Source organism: Callospermophilus lateralis, chromosome 2 (genome assembly GCF_048772815.1).
Source record: "Callospermophilus lateralis isolate mCalLat2 chromosome 2, mCalLat2.hap1, whole genome shotgun sequence".
In the NCBI taxonomy this organism is placed as follows: domain Eukaryota; kingdom Metazoa; phylum Chordata; class Mammalia; order Rodentia; family Sciuridae; genus Callospermophilus; species Callospermophilus lateralis.
The window spans coordinates 120,134,912-120,149,389 of record NC_135306.1 but is presented as its reverse complement, the minus strand read 5'-3'; the positions used below and the strand labels follow the sequence as shown (position 1 = coordinate 120,149,389).

The following is a 14,478-nucleotide window of genomic DNA, read 5'->3' as shown; positions in this document are numbered from 1 at the left end:
AAAACATTGGAATCCCTCTGCATGCCTAGCCTATGGCTTCTAACTGGAATTTCCAAAGCAACCCAGTGCAGAAACATCTATAACTGGCACAACATATATTAATCCATACATTAGCCATAACATATATTAATCCATACATTAGCCATATAAGTAGCAAAATCTCTGGAATCTCTAAGCATTATAAAACATAAGGACAACATGAGTCACACTTGGGCCCATGAGTCTTATTTAAAAGCAACCTAAAGTAGCAGTAATTCTTTAAGACAACAGAAAATCGTTTTTGATCCAAAATTTAAAGTGTATTGCCACATCATCAAAAGTACTATAAATTTATCATTATTCTTTTTACCAACCAAGATATCTGTACTATTCCCACAGACTAATAACATTAAATAATTTATTGCAGCTACAGAGATATCCAGATTACTGGCCAAGAAGCTCTCAGAAGCACCACAACCATGATAGTCACTGTTATGTGGCAGAACCTTCTGAGACGAGACATTAGATGTCTGGAGAGCTATCACCATTCCACTCATCCCCAAACTTCCCCCCGCCACAAAAAAAAAAAAAAAAAAAAAAAAAAAAATTTGTTTTCCACTCCTACTTAAAATAGATGCTTAAAATTAAGGGAGGAGATTTTCAATTACTTTAACATGAAAAGGTACTTAAAATGTGGACAGTCAAAATTTGTCAGTTGGGAGATAATCATAGCAGATTTTTGTGGCATGGGGGGGGGAGAGAGAGAGAGAGAGAGAGAGAGAGAGAGATGTGAAAAGAGAAAGACTGAGAATAGAGACTACCAAAAATAAACATCTCTTCGGTTTTTTTCCTCACCCTTAATCCATAATATACCAGAGGTTACACTGGCATAAAATACCAAGAATTAAATTTGGATAGACTTTACTTTGATACGCCTTTTTTTCATTTCTATTAGTCACTCTGCAAGAGCAAAATAATAAAGTTTGTATTTTAGGTTATGTTTTCAGGCAAACATATATTGATTTGATTCATAACTCATAAAGTAATTGAATACCTTATCTAATGGTAAAAATTATTGGTGATCTTATTTTTAGATCCATGTTTGTAAGATTCACATTTTATAGTCATACAATGGTGATATTATCTATTGACTCATATTTGAAAGTGACTTGATAGTATGTATTCATTGAAAAAAAATTTATGTTGTGGCAACTTGTGGTGAAATGTTTTTTCTAACTGTATGCTGTCTAATGGAATTTGTTGATTTCTATCATTAAAGTCATCATTAATGCCATGGATTAAAGGGATACATTCCCTGTCTATAATCAAAATAACTGGGAATCTCTGTCAGCTCAGTGTTTGAGATCTAAATTATCTGGATTTTTCTAAATGGTCAAGAAAGATAGTTCTGGTATATAGTTCAGTGTGCTGGCCTACCACGCACAAATCCCTGGAAGCAAACTCCAGCACTGCAATCAATAAGTGTGTGTGTGTGTGTGTGTGTGTGTGTGTGTGTGTGTACATGGGGCTGGAGATACAGTTCAGTGGTGGTAGAGCACTTGCTTAACATGTACAAAGTCTTGTGTTTAATCTCCAGTATCTAAAAAAAAAAGAAAAAAGAAAGAAAGAAGAAAAAATAGATTGATGGTAGAGAATTACTTTTAGAACTTAATTTAATGTTTTATTTCCTCCATCTTCCCCAACGCCCATCCCAAGAATGCAGCTAAATAATGAAAACCTCTAAATGCTTGGAAAATTAGCAGGCAGCAGTTGCTTAGACCACAATTCACACAGCCATTTTTAACAAGCAACAGATGAATCTCATCCATTCTCTTTCAGCCACCAAGTTGGGTCGGTACTTTGCAAACACACTTTTAGAGAAAGAACTTAATTCAGAATAAATGGATAGATTAGTTTTCTTTGAAATGTGTTTATAATGGCAATAAGTTAACACAAGAGAAAAAAGAAAGACTTTATAGCTTGCAAACACTGTCAGGTCCACAAAGTGTTTATTGATCTTTACATCAGGTGGAAACAATAAATCTCTCTTTCCAGCATCTACAGTAGAAACTCCCTCATATTTGTCTGAAGCTTCAAATGGAATTACAATAGTCAGTAGCGAAGATTTGCTCTTATTCACAGTCTCTGTTCCATTCCCACACAATCTCATCATTCTCTCTCCCTACAATAAATGCCTTTGAAGGCAGATTCTTTTTTGAAAGAAGTAAAAGCCATTTTCATTATTTGGGGCAAATTTTTAAAAGACACTAATTATGGCTTTTCCAGATTTCTATTAAATGGTATTTATTTAAATTTAAAGTCCAATCAGGCAGAGTCTCTTCAACACTATATAGTCAATACTGGTTAGACAGATAGTTCCCAAGTACCTACATGTAAAAAAAATACATAGATCAGTGTTTCAAATATGCTATTAAAATGAACTGAGGTTCTTATGTGTAAGTACTATGACAAATAAACAATCTATAAGAATCTCTGTATCCTTTCCTCTCTGAAAAGTAAACAAGCTTCTAAAATTAAAAAACAAATGTTCTTTAAGACACCATTCATTCAAAAATCAAGACATTGTTTATACAGAACTTAAACCAATCACAAAGGAAAAAGTGAAATTGGAAGAAATCCAGCAGACTCAGTGAGACAGCTCTGAGAGAATTTGGTCAATAGACATTTAAATGAGATGCCTCTTTCTTTTTCTGAGACCTATGGAAGCCTACTAAATGAAGAAGACTTAGGCTCCTTGCTGCTACAACTCAGGTGATACCCAAGTTTTCTCTTGGGGTAACATAAAACTTTGCTTCTAAAGCCACTAGCGACTTTTCCACCAGTATCAAAAAAAGCATGAAAAAGACTTGTAACAGAGAATAAAGTTGTACTGGGAGTGTGTGTGTGTGTGTGTGTGTGTGTGTGTGTGTGTGTTTACCTTTTTAAACTAAAAGGCAGCAAACTAATACAAATATAAACTTAAAAACAGTTCCTTTCATGTGGAGTTCAACTTACAACTTATAACTTCAGCAGATTAAGAGAAAACACCATATGCTTTATTATTTACCTGTACACTTTGCTATTTGAATATAATATTAATAAAGAATGAAGTAAGACGTTTCAGCCCTGATTTGACATCCCATGGTCAGTACAGCCCCAACCATTAGAATACACATAGAGAACTATACATGGGATGGCAATTTAAATTTGACAGTTACTAGATATACAAAATTACTGACCAATCACTGAATTCTAGAATAAAGATGAGACTGGTAAATTAGGTGTAAATGAAACCAAAATCTAGCACTGGGATTTGCTACTCCTAATTGGCCATATTGCATTCCCCTTGAGAACAGAGAAAGTGTCCTCATCCTTGGGAAAGGAGTTTGAGAATGCCTCTAGGGCAACCCTATCCTTTCTCAAATCCCATCAGTCTCATCTGTCCCCAGTTTTCTCTCTTACCTTCAAACATAAGTCTTTACCTCTTCAGTAAACTTTGACTTTGCCTCACAGACCCTTCTCTCCCTTGCTCCTTTTTATTGCTACATGTCTTAGAGATGTATGCCCTGATGTCTTTTATTTGCTCATCATACACTCCCTCTTTAAACCTCCTTTATTAGCTTTCTATCTCAAATGCAGGATTGACTTTTTCTTCTAAAGCCACTAGCAAACTCATTCACAGTGGGATGGAAAGTACTATCCTTAAATTTTCTTCAATATTTTGCAAACATCAACCACTACCACCATTGCATCCACCTGTTCCCCCAGCCATTTCACACCCTTCTAACACACACACACACACACACACACACACACACACACACACACACACACAAAAGCATTCTGCCATCTACATTCTACTGGATTTTATTTTATGCTTTGTTTTTGTATATTGCTTCCCAATTCTCTGCTGCTATTTTTCTCTTTCTCTTTCACTCAAAGAGCTTGTCAATTTTCAACATATTAACTATTCCCTCCAAAGTCGCTATCTTCAATCATGTGCTCCAATCCAAGCTCCAAACTCAAATCTTCAATTCCATGTTTACTGAACTGACTGACAGGCAGTGTACTAAGGCTGGTGATCCAGTAATACCAAACCTTAAAGAGCTCACAGTCCAGAGCTAACCATTTTCATGTAAATATTAAAACTCCAAATCTAAGGTCATTGTTATATTTCTTCCACATCCCACCTTCCCACTAATGAATTTTATACTTTAGTTAATGCCATCTCCATTCACAAACTCACTATCACAGGTTGGGTTCCCCAGAAAGCAGACTCTGAGGAGATCAGCATGCAGGAAATTTATGAGGGAATGCTCTTGGCATCAACATCCATGAAAGAGCAAAGAAGGAAGCAGGATTAGACAGAGGGAAAGTTGGACTGTAAGGTAGACTCAGTGGAGGCCTCAGTTGACCCTATGTGGAATTCTGATATCAGAACTGCCTGAATTAGGGCAAGGGAGCCAAGGCTTTTTACCCTACACTGATTAGTCACAGAAACGAAGCATGACCTTGAGCAAGGCAGCTTCTTCAACCCAGGCCATATATATAAGGGCTGACAGTTGAGGTTTCACTTGCAGCAGTACTCTAGGTATCTAGGGAATAAAGGGGCACCTAGGCAGCAGACGGAAGATGTGATTTGGAGCTAGACCATATTCTAATTTTATCTCCATCCATAATTAACTGTAATCACAGGCAGGTCTCTCAACATCTCTGAATCTAAATTTTCTTATGATTTTGAGAAATCAATGATATATATTATAAAAATACTTAATAAATGCTAGATCCATAATAGCTGTCTAATGCAATCTAATCCTCCTCATGCATATGGTACTTTTAAACTAGTTTCTTTCTTTCCAAGTCCTAGGAATTCCCTCAAAATTGCATATCAATAGGGATGTGCTGAGAAATTATCTCTAGCCAGGATTATTCGAGGGGCTGCAAAGAGCACAGTGAGCAACAGACAAGGTTCCTGCCACTGTGGAACTTAAGCTAGAGTGAGGGAAGAAAGACAATATATTAGTAAACAAGTAAACTAAAAGATAATTTCTGGTGATGAGTGTTATGATGAAAAACAACCAATAAATGATGATAAGAGAGAGATAGTTTGGTGGGGAAAGCCACTTCTGATGAGGTAACCTGAGCTGAAGTCATGTGGAGAACTGAGAGAGGGTGTAGGTGAGGAGCATTTCTGACCTGGGAAAGACAAAAGTCCTGAGCCAAGATGATGCTTGCATGACATATTCAAAGAGCATATCACAGAATCATGAGTGTGGACTGGCATATCACAAGATGAGATCAGAGACACAGGCTCTTGATATAGACCATGGAAACACATTATCCCTGCATTACTGCCATAATTAATAGAATGAAATATGTAGCTCACTTAGCAAAGTGCCTGATACATGGTAAGGACTCAACAAATCAATACTAGTGTTATTACTATCATCACCATAAAATCCACAGATTATTGTGAAGTTTCAATAAAACACCAAGTATGGTGCTGTTCTGAAATGCTTGAAGCATTTTAGAAAACAGTATTATAACTATATTTCTCTTATTTGTGCCTGAGAAAAAAACTAAAATTGGAACTATTAAAATAAAACAAAATATGTTGTTGCCTATAGAGCAATGCCAGACATAACACAAACTACACCAGGATTTATTCAATCACTTATTCATTGTTCTGACACACATTTATTGAGTCCCTCTATAACTCAGACCCTCTGCTAGGCATGGGCATACTCCAATAAATAAGACACAATCTCTTGTCTTAAGAAGCCAGAATACAGTGAAATCACACTTCAGTGCAATAAGGCCTATAGTACAGATGTGAGCCATAACTTAGTGTTCCACAAAGCAAAAATGCAGTCATATAAAACAGGGTGTATGTGCATAAAAAAGAAAAAAAATCCTCTCCATTAAGTTGGAGGGTTCATGCATGAAGAAGTACAGGCATAAAGCAACAAGGAACAATGTATTTTAGAATTTGATTTGTCACAAGACACAGTACATTTACACATAACACATACAGTGCAGTGAATGGAAAAGAAGTCAAAATGGACTTTAAGGACTTGTAACTAAAGTAACAGCAGATAGCTTCTTCTCATGATAGACTGGTTGTCTACAAATGCCAAGTTGTCTACAAATGCCAAGTCTCCCAATAATCAATCATCATTTATTTAGAGAGTTCAACTAGACTCCTATCTGACATGTTCACTAAATGACAGAAAGATTAATTGAGGCTGTAGAGGTTAGCAACCAAAACTATTTTTGTGAAGTAGTGTTTGACGGATAGCCCTATACATCTCATATGTAAACCTCCTATTGTTTTCTTTCTAGAAAAAAAAATCTGACATTCAGATCTGTTGATTTCTTCCTTCACCTTTTTAAATTTTTCACTGGCAGGGAACAAGTTGTTCCTTCAAAGATGAACCAGTAGATGGAGCATTTGAGAAGTGTTGCATCAATATGTGGAAAAGCAGATGGTGATATCAAATTGACACTCAAAACAACCTTTCTTCTTCTCTTTCCTCTAAGATTCCCAATGTTTTTGAGTATCTATTCCTTTATTTTGAAGGGAACCACAAGATATTTATAGTAATGACATGTGATCTACTGAACATAAACATCCTTGGGGAAAACCGGAGAGTCCACGAATAAAGCTACAAATGGTGAAACTTCACATGACTTCTACTGCACAACCAAGGAGATTATCTTGACCTGTTAAGCAAAATAAGCCAAACTCAGAATGCTGAGGACTGTATGTTTTCTCTCAAATGTGGAAGCTAGAGAGAAAAAAGAAAAAGAATGGGGGTGGGAGAATCTCGTGAAAATGGAAGGGATACCAGTACAGGAAAGGGACCATGATGAGGGAAGAGTGAGGGAAAGAGGAAATACTAGAGAATAATATGGAACAAATTATATGAATATGTAACAATGAATATATATGTTGCATATGAATATGTAACAACAAATTCCACTATTATGTATAATTATAATGCACCAATCAAAAAATAAAGGACACGGGCCTAGTGACACATGCCTGTAATCTCAGCCACTCAGGAGGCTGAGGCCAGAGAATTGCAAGTCCAAGGTCAGCCTGGGTACTTGACAAGACTCTGTTTCAAAATGATCACTAGAAAGAGCTCACTGAGCTTAGATCGATTGTCTCCAAGTTATGGGATTCAGTTACCTTTCAACACAGCTTTACAGTGTCCAGAAATTCACTGTTTTGTTCAAAATGTACAGTCTAGGCCCCTCTTTGGCACTATCAGACCAGAATCTTTGAAGGTGGGGCCCAGGAATCTACATTCTAACAACGTTCTACAGATACATCTTACAATTTGATAGCCACTAATTTAAATGAAGAACTACTAATAAGCCTCAACTAAAGCCTATTCAAGAAGTGACTTCTCACTTTCCTATTTATAAACATGTTCACTCTTTCTCAATTCCCCATAACAGTCCCAACAAATCTCCAGCTTCAGAGATATTTCTAGCTCCATACTTCCTTAATCACCTAGGCCTGGAATCTTCAATATTATAAGGTACTCTGAGTTTATGGCACATAATTCTAGACCTTCAGATCCTGTCCTGAGGTGATATTTGAGGATCAAGATGATGTCATTTCCATCCCCTTGCAGTGCATTTTTGGCAACAGTAGCCCACTTGCTGACAAACATTTCTCTCTCATTTGACAGAGAATTGTGTAGAAAATGTAAGCAATTCAGACTGGAGGAGAGTCGTTACATTTACCTAACTTCTTAAAATATAAATAGGCCACCAAGGGTCCTAGAAGGAAAATACTGTTCCATATGTTCCTTTTAAGACAACTACATTATGAAGTTTTGCTTTAAATAATAGGCAAAAGCAAAAAATTCAAACAGGTTTGCACTCTTGAGTATGTCTCTCTGAGGCTGGATGCAAAATATAAACATTTTGTTTGATAGAACCAAATACACCACAAAAATACCAGACACAAAAGAAACAAACACAATTGGACAAATAAAAACATCCACTCCTTTATTCTGAGTACTTTATTGAATACCCATTAAGTATCAAGTTCTGTACTAAACACCAGATAAATATATGTATTGAAGATAAGAGGGAGAATTTAAGTAGAGGCTTTGAATTTTGAGTTAAATTATTGGCTCATACATCAAACAAGGTCCTGCTAAGAAAACCCAGTTTGTTGATAGCCCCTGGCAAAAATTCTCACTGCTTATGCCACATGATTTTTTTTTCTTTTTTCTTTTTTTGTGGAGGAAGGAGCTGCAGATTTAATTCAGTGGTAAAGTGTTTGCCTCACATGCACAGGACCCTGGGTTCGATACTCAGCATAGCAAAAAAAAAAAAAAAAAATTAAAAATTGCTCCCAAGATGTATAAAATCCCAAAAGGGAAAATTATAGTTTCTTAATAATTCATGATAAACATTATACGTGTCTAGAGATGGTACATTAATTTTGCTATTATGTTTAGTAAAATATGTATTTTTTTATTTTACTTTTAGCTTTGTATGATAGAGGCAACAAAACAAAAGCAAAGGTGAACAAAAACAACAATGAGGATATAGAGTGGAAAGATATATAACATTCAAGTACTACTCCATGCATCTACCAATCCTTCAAGGGCGACAAAATATACACTAAAGAGGAATGTATAATCACGTCACCTCTACTTACAAACTCATAATCACTGACAGCATTTCTTCTTGTCAAATTTTCTTTTTAAAACAAAGGTCTTGCAACTAAGCTGGTAGCCAACAAATAGAGCACTGAACACACACCAAGCACATGAGTCTAGCTGGGTATTTGTTGCATCTCACAACTCAGCCCTTTAAATATACATACATAGATTACTTTGAAAACAATAAATGGGGAATGCTTGACATTCTCAGGCAAATGAAATGACTCATTTCTCTCTCATCTAATATTTTTTTTCTAATTTAAAATTAATTTGCTGTGAAATACCTACATTCTACCAAATACAATTGCCCTCATATTATTAGAAAAGTCATAAAAGTGTTTCTCATATTGCACACAACGGTCAGTAGTTTGGTGGAAATGTTTGAATCTGCAATCATTATACATGCCTGTGTTGTGTGTATCATAGCCAGGAAGCCAAAAAAAGGTCTCCAGTTTTAATTTTTTTTAATGGATTGGCTGACTATGCCAGCAAAATAAAGTGCTTCTCATCTCTGCCTGCCCTCCCTTTGGACTTAACATCTGCTAAACTCTTCTATGAACTTTTCCAATACAATTACAAGCAAGTGAATTATTGGGGGGAAAAGGAAAAAATTTTTAAATCTTTTGGATCCAAATTTGGTTGAAATTCATGGATCTCACCCTGAAACTATTATTTACTGGGTTCATGGAGTTTTTCAAAGACTATTACTTCTCTTTCTCAACAAATCTACAAGGTAGTTGTTATTTCTAGTTCACAAAAGAGGAAACCAAGGCCTAAAGAAGGTAGGAGGCAGCTTTCTGGGGTCTCACACTGAGTAAGGAACTCTGTGGGGGATTATTATCCTTGTTCTTTCAAATCTACCATGCCATTTCTCCAGGATTAGAGATACGGTATATAAAGGACAATAGACAGCCATTAACTATTGATTTCAAAATTATGCCATCTGAATTCCACAAATGTGAAAACATTTAACTACTGCAATATATTTTATCTACTTTTCAATTGCAATAAATCTGTTCCTTAGAACTTCTTAGCCAAACTGAGTCCCAAATCTAAAGAGCCTTAATTAAAATACATAAATTATTAAATCTCCTACTTTACAAATAATTATTTGTATTTCTCAATGTCTACATGCTACATACACTCATACTTTCTTAAGGATTTACACATGTCAGAAAGCTAACTTTATTAGGTTAAATATGTATTTTTTATTTCCTATTACCTTTTCCTAAGCATTTGTGAATATAATTTCCTTTCCCAAAATGATGAAAACAATTTTGACCTTTTCATCCTTTAAACCCAGCTTCCTTTCATTTCTCCCTCCTCACTTTTCTAGATAATTCCCTAGGTCTGTAGATTTTTCTCCCTTATTTTCCATCCTTCCACTTCTGTTACTTTTCTTCCTGCCATTCTGCTCTCTTTAGCTTCTGAGATTTTTCAAAGCCACCTGCAATGCTGTAAACAACCAACAGTTCTCTGACAAGAAACCTGGGGAAGTCTTGCCCTTGAGTTGGTCTACTGGCATACCTTCACTGATGACAGGCTGACATTAGCAAAACCCAGCACTGATGTCAAAGTGATAAGGCAACTAAGCAACTCTCATTTACAAAAATAAAATATAAATAAATGAATTATTAAATTCAGACTTGATGTAAAATTCCCAGCTGTTTCTCCATGTGTTCCCAAGTATCAAATTATTTTAAAATAATTAATGCAATTAATGATGTGTATGTCTTAAATCCAGTCATTAGAGTTATTTTATTATTATATCTGCAGTCCACAGATTTACAGTGAACCAAACCACCAAAGTGGATGATAAAGAAAACTCCCTAGACATCAGAAAGACCAATGGCATTCTTATGTTTTCCTTCAACAGATTCCTTAAAAGAAAGACTAAGTCAAAGAAGTTCCATGAGGTCAAAGACCAGTTATGCTTGTTCGGTGTTTGTATTACCGGTGCTCTCCACAACACTTACCACAGAGCAAATCTTCAAATATTTTTGAATAATTAGATGAATTATGCTGCTAAAAAAAAGTAATCTGCTTCCTTCCAAAGTTTTAAGATTCACAACATATGCCCTATTTTTCTCTCATATGCCATTATCGCTGATTATCCAAGGGTTGATAATACAAAATATATGTTTGTAAAACCTCATATTAGGGAGGAAACCTTAGTATAATACTGTATAGTTGAAAAGGACCCTAGAGATTTAAAGCAATGAGCTCAGAGATATAAAAATATTTCATTTCTCAAGGTAAAATTACAATCAGGTCTCTTGAATTCTGGAACTTTTTTCAATTTCACCAACTCAACTTACTTAAATTATTTAAATAATATAAAGTATTTTAATTTTTATAACCAATATCAATGACAACTAAAATATAAGAACTGTAAGTTGGAATATTCCATGGATGAGATAACTAGTGTAATTACTTGGCAATGTCCAACTATTTGTTAAATTCATTTTAATTCTTCCACTTTTAATAAAGAGCAAATTCCAAGTGATTGACATATTTCACCATAGTTCTACTGGTAAACAGGAGCTCTGATAGCAACAATTTCTCCTAAAGCATATTGTGATAGAATGCAAGAAAGCCCACAGGATTAAAAAAACAACCAGAAATTCCTATTTATACAAGCCTTGGCTATTCTAGAGGAGTTTTACAAGTTGTTCACCTCTAATAAGAGAGAATATTCAGGGCATATTTTATCACTCCAAGTGCTTGCTCTCAGAGAAGTTTTGAGTCCTGACAATGTAAGAAAATAGATCTACTAGAACTTTTTGAGGCAAAATCCTGATTGCCAAATAGAAGAAACTGGGTAAGACCACACAGAAATAAGTCACTGCTTTGAAATATAACCTGTTTTCTTTGTGTCACTAAAGTGTACTGGTGATGTGCTTGGCCAACAAGAATTTCTCTACCCATGCCTTGTGGGGTTGAAGATGTTTGCATTATTCACCTGCATCTTCTCATCATCCTCCTGACACACTTTTTTCAAAATAGAAAAGAATTGCACATGGCTTGGAAAGTACATAGAGCTGCTGCACTGTTTGATCAACATTATTATTTCTAAATTTCTTACTCTGGAAATCTTTATCTGAGTATACAGCTTTTCATAACAAAATCATTCTTATTTGACTTACAGCAGTAAGTACAATTTATCTACTCCTCATGTAAGTTGATGAAAATAGTCTTAGATTAAATTGGCATTAACAGAGACAATGCTGCCACTAATTTTTAGAAATTTTTAAATTCTAATTCTTAGACAAAAACAAAACTCCAGGATTCTAAAGGCACTGCCCTGAAAACTAATCATTACCTTTAATAAGATTATTGTATTAAATATGGATCTGTTATATTGAAGAATTATTATACTGTACAAATGTTGCGTTAGGTATGACACAAACCTACAGATACACCCTTACTAAATTCCTCTTATACAGAATTATGTTCAATTTGTAACATGAAATAGTTCCTAAACCTATACTGCCTGAGAAATGTTTGTAGGGAAAAGCAACACATAGCAGTTAGCCCATTCTGAACTTTCTTTCTAGCTTATCAATGGAAAAGGTGAGAGAAAGTATATTAAAGGACAAAATACACAAGAGGCAAATGACTGTTGAGTAGTTAAAAAAAAAAAAAAAAAGTCACTCTCCATTAGTGCAAATGCCAAGGGGACACTTCTAAGATTACCTCTACCAGTGCCCTTTTCCTAAGGATCCCAATATTTCTCAAGTCCTTCCTAACATCATTTGCAAGAGTATTTTCAAAAGCGAAACTTTATGGCAAATAAGATCAATGTTCAGATTTATTGTGGAAATTTTGAAGAAGTTAAAGTCCTAGAGGTGGATTGGGGGGGAGGGTACTGTCAGGAGTTAAAGTCCTTGCTTCCAAAGTTTGGGTGAGGCTTAATGGTGGAGAGAGTTTTCACACTGAATTTCCTTCGGATTCTGTCTGCAACAGAGTGGATTCCTTCAAAAGAGAGCTCACTCAGACAGACTGGATCAGAGGTCTGATATTCCTGCAAACAATAAAGGTCAAGGGTAGCTGAAATGCCTGGGCAGGAGTACTATGGAAGGATGCCTAAAACGGGGAATCTGGTGTACACCTGGAACTACTGATACAGAAATCCCAAGATTAGTACAAATTTGGAGAGGTTATGAAGGCATTTATTCTTTGAACAAATATTTATGAAGGGCCTAACATAAAGAAGGCATGAAAAAATGAGGGAAAAAGACAGAAGAATCCAGGAAAGAGAGAGTGAAGGATAAGTTGAGGGTGCAAGAATTACTAGAGAGGTTTAGAAAGCTGTACACTAAGTTTACCCAAAGAAGAAGATTAAGTCAATAAATGTTCAGTGAATGAGAAAGAAAAAAACAGCTAAGGGTGCAGACGAGAGACTGCAGGTTTCTCGTCAGAAGGCAGCTCAGAAAACTATGAAATAGTTCTTAAGATTTGAGAAAAGGGACGCAACATAGAATGCAGATAGCCTGTGGAATTCAAAGATGTCAGAGAAGGTCACACTAAGATCCAGAGAGTGTGGGAAATAAGGAGAGGAATGGGTTCTCGGCATGGATTGGGGCTCCTTTGGGATGCTGAGAACAGAAATTAAAGACATGGAAATGGAACTGAAGAGCCCAGTGCCTGGGAAAGTTTGGGGGAAAGAAAACAGGTGGGTGTGAAGAAGCACGGGGGCCATCCGGGGAGACAGTGATGAAGTAGGGTCCAGGGCTACAAGTTGTCAGACTCCCTCACACCAAAAGATTTACCAAGAGTGGAGTCTAACTTCTTTCCCATGTCCTAATCCCCTATTCTTCCTGAGCCCAAGGGTTCGGATCCCCCCTGGGGCCGCGGGGAACCCTAAGACCCGCAGGGTAAGACCGGGCCGCCCCCCAGCGGTCGGGCACTGAGCCCAAGACCCTAGTCGCCCGGCTCCAACTTTCCCGATCCCAGTCCTCTCTCCCGAAGCGCTGGCCCCCCTTGCGCCCCCAGCTCACCGAGGGCGCCGTCAGGCGGCTGATGCTCTCGCCCAGAGAGTCCAGGTTGACCCGCCTGCGGCGCTGCGCCCTCTTGGCCCCGGCCGTGGCGGCGGCGGCAGCGGCGGCGGCGGCGGCGGCGGCGGCAGAGGGAGCCGGGGCCGGGGCGGCAGTGGCCGCGGCCGCGCTGGGCTCGGGCGGCCCGGGCGGGCTCCGGCTGCCGTTCCAGCAGAGCTTAGACAGGGGGCACTCCCCCTCCTCCTCCGGGCTGGTCTCCAGGTAGTCAGAGCCCAGGGAGCTGAAGGACTCGGACGAAATCTTCCTTCGAGACATGCTGCTGGCGGTGCTATTGCGGCCGAGGCGGCGGCGGTGGCGGGGACGCGGGCGGAGGCGGCGGTGGCGGGACCGGCGAGCGGCGGCTTTAGGCGCGTCGGGGCCGCGGGGCGCTGCGGTCGCGCTCTGCCGGGCGGGAGTACCCCGGGCAGCCGAGCCCCAGGAACCAGCTGCTCATGGCGGGAACTTGGGGCGCCGCGGCACCTTGGGGCCCGGGCTTACCGGCGGCGCCGGGCTGGGCTGGGGGCCGCCGCCGCCTCTGCTGCTGCTCGCGCGGCGCGCCTGAGCGCCCGCCTCAGCGCATCGCCGTGCGCCGCGCTCCCGCTCGCGGGGAGGCACCGAATGTGTGACCGCTGACGGCGGGCGGGGAGGGCTGCGGCCCGTGCGGTCCGGGAGGCAGAGGCTTCTGCCGCCTGCGCGACTATCTCGCCCCTTTCCCCTCTCTCCTCCCGCCCCTCTCCTCCCGCCTCTCTCCACTTACTGCCCGCCTCCCTCCT

General features: G+C 38.5%; 1 protein-coding gene across 1 annotated transcript in view; it reads right to left on the bottom strand.

Annotated features, from left to right (window-relative positions):
* Positions 1 to 14,278, bottom strand: part of Gucy1a2 (guanylate cyclase 1 soluble subunit alpha 2) — a 265,455-nt gene extending 251,177 nt beyond the window's left edge. The window contains exon 1 of the mRNA XM_076843807.2: positions 13,670 to 14,278. Coding sequence (XP_076699922.1) covers positions 13,670 to 13,981 — 312 coding nt within the window. The 5' untranslated portion in view covers positions 13,982 to 14,278. The remainder of the gene's footprint in view (positions 1 to 13,669) is intronic.
* Positions 14,279 to 14,478: the final 200 nt, after the last annotated feature.